This window comes from Ranitomeya imitator, chromosome 1, assembly GCF_032444005.1.
Source record: "Ranitomeya imitator isolate aRanImi1 chromosome 1, aRanImi1.pri, whole genome shotgun sequence".
Taxonomy (NCBI): domain Eukaryota; kingdom Metazoa; phylum Chordata; class Amphibia; order Anura; family Dendrobatidae; genus Ranitomeya; species Ranitomeya imitator.
The window spans coordinates 1,178,640,422-1,178,649,765 of record NC_091282.1 but is presented as its reverse complement, the minus strand read 5'-3'; the positions used below and the strand labels follow the sequence as shown (position 1 = coordinate 1,178,649,765).

Genomic DNA, 9,344 nt, shown 5'->3' with positions numbered 1-9,344 from the left:
GCTGCGGCAAAAAAGGAGCATGTCAATTCTTTTTCCGGAACCGCAGCGGTTCTGCACCCATAGACCTCCATTGTGAGGTCAAAATCGCAGTAAAACCCGCAGATCAAAAATATATCTGCGTGTTTTACTGCGGTTTGATGTGTAGAACCGCTGCTGCAGGAAGTGCGGGGAAGCGGGAGGAAGTGCGTGGGCGGAAGTCCGTGGGCGGCGTGTGTGGTCCTGACTGTATCCCGAAGAGACTGTCATCATGGAGGCATACCGTCGCATGGGGATCGATGTCGGGCGTCTGATTGATCTGGTAAGTCTGTGTGTCCGTCCCCATGCGACGATATGCCTCCATTGTGCTAAGTCGCCGTATCGGACTACTACTCCCATCCGGTATTTAGGATGGGAGAGTTGTCCCTGTGTCCGGCGACTTAGCACAATTGTAAAGTTTACACCAAACACAAACACACAATACACATACATGACACACAGTACAGTACATACAACACATAACATAGAGTATATACTCACCATACACCACACTTGTAGGCGAAGCCCTCGATCCTCAAGGAAAAAATCCAAAAATAATAAACCAAATTCATACTCCCTGTCCGCAGAATCCATAAAACGATTGTCCCACGACGATCGGCTGCTCTCCGGCGATACACTGCCAGGAGCGAAGCTCCTAGCAGTGTATCGCGTACTGTCCCGGAGTTCAATGGCGCCGGCGTCTCGGTTAACGGCAGTACAGCTGCGTTGAACTTTCCCACGCAGCACTGCCGTTAAGCGAGAGTACCGGGGTCAATGACCGCCGGTAAACTCGCTCGCGCATGCGCAGTAACACACCGACAGGAACTATGGCTCCTGTCAGTGTGTTTCTGCAGCCATGGAGAGCAGACACATCTCTGGATGTGTCTGTTCTCCATGGAAGATCTTCGTGGGACCCTCGATGGATTTCTGCGGACAGGGCCAGGGAGTATGAATTTGTTTTTTTGTTTTGCCTTTTTTTCAGGTCGAGGGTCTTCAGGACGGATTAGGCATTTAATAAAATATGGTCAAAAAGTGTGTGTCTTTATTTCATTAAAATATTTTTTCTAGTCTTTGTGTTTTTTTTTTTAACCCTTTCATTGGCTTAATAATGGATAGGCGTCTCATTGACGCCTCTCCATTATTAACCGGGCTTAATGCCACCTTACAATAGCAAGGTGGCATTAACCCCTCATTACCCCATATCCCACCGCTACACGGGAGTGGGAAGAGAGGGGCTAAGTGCCGGAATTGGCGCATCTTTTTGATGCGCCTTTTCCGGGGCGGCTGCGGGCTTATATTTGTAGCCAGGGGGGGGGCAAATATCCATGGCCCCTTTCCTAGGCTATGAATATAAGCCCACGGCTGTCTGCGTAGTCTTTCTGGCCTAAAAATATAGGGGGACCCCAACACGTTTTTTTTTTCGGGGCCCCCTATATTTTAGTGCCAGAAAGGCTACGCAGACAGCTGTGGGTTAATATTCATAGCCTGGGAACAGCCATGGGTATTTTAACCCCTTCCCGGGCCTCAAATATTGGCCCACAGCTGTCTGCTTAGCCTTTCTGGCCTAAAAATATAGGGGGACCCCAACACGTTTTTTTTTTTCGGGGCCCCCTATATTTTAGTGCCAGAAAGGCTACGCAGACAGCTGTGGGTTAATATTCATAGCCTGGGAACAGCCATGGGTATTTTAACCCCTTCCCAGGCCTCAAATATTGGCCCACAGCTGTCTGCTTAGCCTTTCTGGCCTAAAAATATAGGGGGACCCCAACACGTTTTTTTTTTTAGGGGGTCCACATATATTATAGTAAACCTTAATAGGATTAATAATGGATCGGCGTCTTATTGACGCCTCGCCATTATTAACCGTGCTTAATGCCACCTTACAATAGCTACCCTATCATTAACACTAGTATCCCAATATAGTTATGGGTAGGGTTAGAGTTAGGATCCCTTTAGGGTTAGGGTTAGGATCCCTTTAGGGGTAGGGTTAGGGTTAGGATCCCTTTAGGGGTAGGGTTAGGGTTAGGATCCCTTTAGGGGTAGGGTTAGGGTTAGGATCCCTTTAGGGTTAGGATCCCTTTAGGGGTAGGGTTAGGGTTAGGATCCCTTTAGGGGTAGGGTTAGGATCCCTTTAGGGTTAGGGTTAGGATCCCTTTAGGGGTAGGGTTAGGATCCCTTTAGGGGTAGGGTTAGGATCCCTTTAGGGGTAGGGTTAGGGTTAGGATCCCTTTAGGGGTAGGGTTAGGGTTAGGATCCCTTTAGGGGTAGGGTTAGGATCCCTTTAGGGGTAGGGTTAGGGTTAGGATCCCTTTAGGGGTAGGGTTAGGATCCCTTTAGGGGTAGGGTTAGGATCCCTTTAGGGGTAGGGTTAGGGTTAGGATCCCTTTAGGGGTAGTGTTAGGGTTAGGATCCCTTTAGGGTTAGGGTTAGGATCCCTTTAGGGTTAGGATCCCTTTAGGGGTAGGGTTAGGATCCCTTTAGGGGTAGGGTTAGGATCCCTTTAGGGGTAGGGTTAGGATCCCTTTAGGGGTAGGGTTAGGGTTAGGATCCCTTTAGGGGTAGGGTTAGGATCCCTTTAGGGGTAGGGTTAGGATCCCTTTAGGGTTAGGGTTAGGATCCCTTTAGGGGTAGGGTTAGGGTTAGGATCCCTTTAGGGGTAGTGTTAGGGTTAGGATCCCTTTAGGGTTAGGGTTAGGATCCCTTTAGGGTTAGGATCCCTTTAGGGGTAGGGTTAGGATCCCTTTAGGGTTAGGATCCCTTTAGGGGTAGGGTTAGGATCCCTTTAGGGGTAGGGTTAGGGTTAGGATCCCTTTAGGGGTAGGGTTAGGATCCCTTTAGGGGTAGGGTTAGGATCCCTTTAGGGGTAGGGTTAGGATCCCTTTAGGGGTAGGGTTAGGGTTAGGATCCCTTTAGGGTTAGGGTTAGGATCCCTTTAGGGGTAGGGTTAGGATCCCTTTAGGGGTAGGGTTAGGATCCCTTTAGGGGTAGGGTTAGGGTTAGGATCCCTTTAGGGGTAGGGTTAGGGTTAGGATCCCTTTAGGGGTAGGGTTAGGATCCCTTTAGGGGTAGGGTTAGGATCCCTTTAGGGGTAGGGTTAGGATCCCTTTAGGGGTAGGGTTAGGGTTAGGATCCCTTTAGGGTTAGGGTTAGGATCCCTTTAGGGGTAGGGTTAGGATCCCTTTAGGGGTAGGGTTAGGATCCCTTTAGGGGTAGTGTTAGGGTTAGGATCCCTTTAGGGTTAGGGTTAGGATCCCTTTAGGGTTAGGATCCCTTTAGGGGTAGGGTTAGGATCCCTTTAGGGGTAGGGTTAGGATCCCTTTAGGGGTAGGGTTAGGATCCCTTTAGGGGTAGGGTTAGGGTTAGGATCCCTTTAGGGGTAGGGTTAGGATCCCTTTAGGGGTAGGGTTAGGATCCCTTTAGGGTTAGGGTTAGGATCCCTTTAGGGGTAGGGTTAGGGTTAGGATCCCTTTAGGGGTAGTGTTAGGGTTAGGATCCCTTTAGGGTTAGGGTTAGGATCCCTTTAGGGTTAGGATCCCTTTAGGGGTAGGGTTAGGATCCCTTTAGGGTTAGGATCCCTTTAGGGGTAGGGTTAGGATCCCTTTAGGGGTAGGGTTAGGGTTAGGATCCCTTTAGGGGTAGGGTTAGGATCCCTTTAGGGGTAGGGTTAGGATCCCTTTAGGGGTAGGGTTAGGATCCCTTTAGGGGTAGGGTTAGGGTTAGGATCCCTTTAGGGTTAGGGTTAGGATCCCTTTAGGGGTAGGGTTAGGATCCCTTTAGGGGTAGGGTTAGGATCCCTTTAGGGGTAGGGTTAGGGTTAGGATCCCTTTAGGGGTAGGGTTAGGGTTAGGATCCCTTTAGGGGTAGGGTTAGGATCCCTTTAGGGGTAGGGTTAGGATCCCTTTAGGGGTAGGGTTAGGATCCCTTTAGGGGTAGGGTTAGGGTTAGGATCCCTTTAGGGTTAGGGTTAGGATCCCTTTAGGGGTAGGGTTAGGATCCCTTTAGGGGTAGGGTTAGGGTTAGGATCCCTTTAGGGGTAGGGTTAGGGTTAGGATCCCTTTAGGGGTAGGGTTAGGATCCCTTTTGTGGTTGGGTTATGTTTAGGATCCCTTTTGGGGTAGGGTGCTTAGGGTTATGAGCCCTAACCCTACCCTAACTATTTCAGTTTATAGTGTGTTTTTTAATGAATGTTGTTGATTGTCGCACGAACCACTCAGGATTGACGGCGACAGAGCTAGTGGTAAAACAACTGCACACAAACGTTTTTATTGGTGTTTGTGTTTTCAGTTTGTGCTTGTGTTCAATTATTAGGGGTTACTTTGAAATATTTCCAGCAATTGTGTAACATTACTTGGTCGTGCTATAGATTATGAGATGACACTATTGTATTTATTGTAGGTTCGTGATTATCCGGCCTTGTGGGACCCAGCCGATGAATCATACAAGGATAAATACTTCCGGGAACTAGCCTGGACAAAAATAGTGCGCGACCTTATCCCAGATTGGGACAAGTATCCAGGGAGTACACAGCAGCAAATTGGTAATTTTAATTAAATTTATTTAGTAAACCTTGAGTATATTAAAAATATAATTTGTTTAGATCTCACAAAAAATGTTGTTGTATTTTGTAACCTTTTTTTGGTAGATAACGATGTGAGGAAACGTTGGCGCTCCATCAGAGACCGTTTCACAAAGTTCCTCAATGAATGTTCAAAGAGTGGCTCTTCGCCAAGCAAAAGTAAATTTCCCTTTAGTGAAGAGCTGCAGTTTCTTGTGACCAGTAGGACATTGAGAAAGTAAGTTAAAATCCACTCCACATGATTATTTATATATAATATGTTGTGCGAAAAATTGATGTTTTTTTTTCTCCAACAGGACGGAAGGAAACATGTCGGTAGCTGATTTGGAGGACAGCGACAAAGAGGATGGAGCAGGCAGTTCCTCTGGAGTGGGAGGGACCATCTCTACCTCCACTCCCACAGCTTCTGCTGAATCAGCATCCACTTCAGCAGCTGCTGCATCAACATCTAGTTCAGCAGCTGCTGAAGCATCTGATTCCGCAGAAGCTGTGAGAGTGGAGAAGAGAGCTGTCTATCCGGTGGCAGCAGAGAAAAAAAACAAAAAAACAAAGAAGAACCAAGATGAGCAAACTGTCCAAATAGCTTGCGACACGTTAGATTTATTAAAAAAATCTAGTTCTGATGACCATTGCGACTCCTTCGCACTAACTGTCGCAAGAAAAACACGCTCCCTGCCACCGGATAGACAATCTCTTTTCATGTCTATGGTCCAGATGTCCCTCACTGCTCTGGAGGACCCTGCTCCGATTTCTCCCTACAATGAAGTTCTGATGGGGGTGTTGGGACTTTTCAGGCCCCGACACCGAACACCGGAAACAACAGCTACCAGACCCCAGTATTTGGCCCACAGCCAAGGAAGTTCTGGAGACAGAGGCAGTTCACAGCATATGGGGGGAGCACCATATCAATCAGAGGGATCAAATTTCCTCTATTCTCCCGAATATACATTTCTGAATTGAACGTGGGCAAAAGTTTTCAGTGGCACAGAGTTTTTTTTTGTTTTTTTTTTAGCTCCAGTTGCCGTTTGGATTTGAAAGGGGCTTTTTTTTTTTTTTTCTAATTGAAAAATCTTTTGTAAATATTACAAAGAATTTGTGTTCTTTTAAATATATTATATTTCACACATAATATTCTCTTTTTTATTACAATGCGGACAAGGCCGCTATCCTGGGTTTATGGGCTATCAATTAGTGGTTTATGTGTTGATGTGTTAACAATTGTATATGTCATACTGCTATTATTTTCGTAAAACACCAACAATTTTTTAGACATAAAAAAAAAAAAAAACAAATTACACCCAAATAGATTTTTTATTTATATTACAACCAATTATTTAAAACTGTTTTTGGTAACATGAAACAAAAAATTTTTTTTTCAAACTTTTGTGTTGGTTGCTGGCGTTTCTCATTCTTCGGGATGTTGTCAAAACTGTTATCAGCGATGTCGGCAACATTTTTGGGGGGGTCAGTGTAGATGCATCCTTCTCTGCTGGTCAGGCTGCTCAACACCAGCACAGGAGTATTGCCAATGCACGGCACCTTCAGGACTCATAAAGTAGTCAGTGAAGGATTCTCTCACACGCACACCAGAGTTGGACGGCCTACCCAGACCCCCGTTGTCAACTGGATTAAATACTGGCTGCTGGTACTCCACATCAATGTCAGTGTTGTACTCACGAGCATAGTTGTGGAGTACACAGCAAGCCTTTATCACAGCATCAACGGTGTCTGTGTCCAACTGAATGGCAGTGTGAAAGATCCTCCACTGACTAGTCATGATCCCAAAGGTGCATTCCACATATCTGCGTGCACGACTCAGCCGATAATTAAAAATCCTACGTCGGGCATCCAGTCCCCTTCGTGGGTATGGGCGCAGCAGGGTTGTCGTTAAGGGAAACGCCTCATCCGATACCATCACGAAGGGCACTGAATGTGTGGAACCCGGCAAAGGTCGTGGGGCTGGGAGCGTGCTGCCATCTCGAAGAATTTGCATCCCAATCTGTGACGTTCGCAACACCCGAGAATCCCCAGTACTACCATAGGCACCAACGTCAATGGCAACAAATTTGTAATGGGCATCAGCCACCGCCATCAGGACCACTGAAAAATACTTCTTATAATTAAAGAAGCGTGATCCTGATCGTGGTGGCTGCTGAACCCGAACATGTTTACCATCGACTGCACCTATGCAGTTTGGGAAATTGGCCACAGACTGAAAGCCTGCTGCAACCTGCAGCCAAGTCTCCTCGGTTGGGGAAGGCATCACCATGGGCTGCAACTTCTGCCAGATGACGGTACATGTACACCTCACAATGTTAGAGATGGTAGATTTACCTACTCTAAATTGGAGGTGCAGGGATGTATAGCTCTCTCCTGTGGCCAAAAATCTGGAAAGAAACAAAAAAGAAAATTAGAAATGTCACACAAAAAGGTAATTACAACATGTCACAAGTTAAGGCCGCTATTATATGCGTCCAGCACCATTCAATAATGCTGGCATTAACACCCAGCACAACACAAAGGGTGTAAAAAACATTAATAAAAGGCCTGATGGGACTTGTGCACACACGCATGCGAGATATGACCGAGTGTTGCATGGTAATCCCCGGACCTGCTGCATGCACTCCGTTGTGGAGCGTGCGGCTCCATGTATTGGTATGTGGGTGCAGACTCCGCTCCAGAGTGCAGGCGGCAGAGCCGGGGTTTACCATGCAACACTCGCCCGTATCTCACGTGTGTGTGTGTGTGTATGTGTGCCCCCTGTCCAACAGGAGGACTGGGTGGGTTTAATCACACATACTGGACACAGAGACGTGTAAAATAGAGACCTAACGACATTCCCCCCAAAAAATTGTTACTTACCGCAAGGTGATGAGCAGCCTTTCTTCAGCAGAGATGGACTTCCTCATCACCGTGTCTTGCAGTGTCAAATGGGGTGCCAGGATGGTAAGCAGTCTGTCAAAGGCAATAATTGGTAACCGACAAAACGATATAAATTTTTCAGGATATCTGAAAATTGCAAAAGAACAACAAAAAAGGGTTACTTCACAAGTATTGCTAGCCAAAAAAGGTAAATTAGTCATTCTATATATTTCTACTTACCTCCTCAAATCATTGTACAGCACATGAAAGTGCCCCTTCTCAGTTCGGTCTTCTACAAGCGGGTGCACCCACATTCGTTTCTGCACACGTCTTCTCTGCCGCCGCTAAATAGAAAAATAAAAAAATATTTTGTAAACACAACAATTAGAAAAATATATCAAACATGCCTGGAAAACAATGCCGATTATGTAAGGGTATGTGTCCACATTCAGGAAGGCCCACCCCATTCTGGGACGCAATGATGCCAGATGTGTTCATTGTACAAATCCAGCATCATCACACCCGACGCATAGGGCCCTGTTTTATTCATTGCGGAGCCGCAGTTTCACAACAAGGGACACGGACATGCTGTGATCATAAAAGACGCGCAGCATGTCCGGAGTCGCAGGGCTGACGGATGACACACAGTGGACACGTGATTTCATGACATCACCTCCAGTATGCTGTTACATGTGGACGCTGCATGTTTGGCGCTGCGGCCACACGCAGCGCCAAACATACAGCGTTTAAAGAACGTGGACATGTACCCATAACCCAATATATAAAACAAACAGACATCTGCTTACCTGACATGCATGTCGATTCAGAATTAGAAGCATCAACCCCAGGATCGCAATCCGGTGTGGCGTGCGGAGCTGGATCCGTGGGCTGTCATCTGGACGACGCTCAGCACGTCCACTCATTTTGATGTGTAAGTTCCAAAATGGAGGATGGAAGAAGAAAAGGGTTGGACAAGGAAATGACATCATTTTTTTTTTTTTCCCCCCCACTGCAGTAAACTTTATTTCTGTCAAACACAGACAATCTGCAGACAAAACTGCATCAAAAAACGCACTAAAAAACGCATCAAAAACGCACCAAAAAACGCACCTGCGTTTTCTGCAGAGACCTGCGGTTTCAGTCAGGAAAAAAAAAGGATGGAAATCCTGAACGTGTGAACATAGCCTAACTGTGTATGTTATTTTTAAATAAAAATGTAGAACGGTGTTTTATTTATAATAAAGGACTTTATTCTGGCTGTGTCTTTATTTATCATACAACTATAAGATTAGTAATGGATAGGTGTCTCATAGATGCCTCTCCTTTACTAAGCCATGGGCTTGATGTTACCGAACAATACAAAGGTGACATCAACCCCACAAATATGAACCCCACTTGCCACCGCTACAGGGCAAGTGGGGACATCTGGGCAAAGTGCCAGAATTGGTGCATCTAATAGATGTGCCTTTTCTGGGTGTCTGCAAGTTTGCTATTTTTAGGCTGGGGGGGGGGGGCAATATCCATGGCCCCATTCCAGCCCCCAGCTGTCTGCTTTAGCTTGGTTGGTTGTCAAAAATGGGGGGACCCCACATAGTTTTCTTATTATTTATATAACTAATTAAAAAAAACAGTGTGGGGATCCCACTATTCTTGCTAACCAGCCTTGCTGAAGCTGACAGCTGAGGGTTGCAGCCCTCAGAAATGAATTTTGCCGATGCCGGCTGATGAATACTCCCATCAGCCGCTCCTGCTCTCGCTGTTATTAGCGGCAGCAGGTTTCAGATGATGGGATCAGTAGTCCCATCACCTGACACCAGTGACTGGAGGTAAACTGTATACCTCCGATCACAGCTGCGTGCTCACACTGTCATTTGACAGCGTGGGAACTGCA

The 9,344-nt window shown here is 46.4% G+C and overlaps 2 protein-coding genes across 2 annotated transcripts; one reads left to right on the top strand and one right to left on the bottom strand.

Annotated features, from left to right (window-relative positions):
* The first annotated feature begins 247 nt into the window (after positions 1 to 247).
* Positions 248 to 5,617, top strand: LOC138657004 (uncharacterized). Its single transcript, XM_069744470.1, has 4 exons — positions 248 to 298; positions 4,411 to 4,552; positions 4,658 to 4,808; positions 4,888 to 5,617. Exons 1-4 carry the CDS (start codon positions 248 to 250, stop codon positions 5,549 to 5,551), a joined length of 1,008 nt encoding a protein of 335 aa, XP_069600571.1. The 3' UTR covers positions 5,552 to 5,617.
* A 147-nt stretch (positions 5,618 to 5,764) lies between these two features.
* On the bottom strand, positions 5,765 to 8,914 carry LOC138657153 (uncharacterized). The gene is made up of 4 exons (XM_069744742.1): positions 8,260 to 8,914; positions 7,694 to 7,797; positions 7,454 to 7,600; positions 5,765 to 6,978 (listed from the first exon to the last, which is right to left on the bottom strand). The coding sequence occupies exons 1-4, from the start codon at positions 8,440 to 8,442 to the stop codon at positions 6,057 to 6,059; spliced, it is 1,356 nt and encodes a 451-aa protein (XP_069600843.1). The 5' UTR covers positions 8,443 to 8,914; the 3' UTR covers positions 5,765 to 6,056.
* Positions 8,915 to 9,344: the final 430 nt, after the last annotated feature.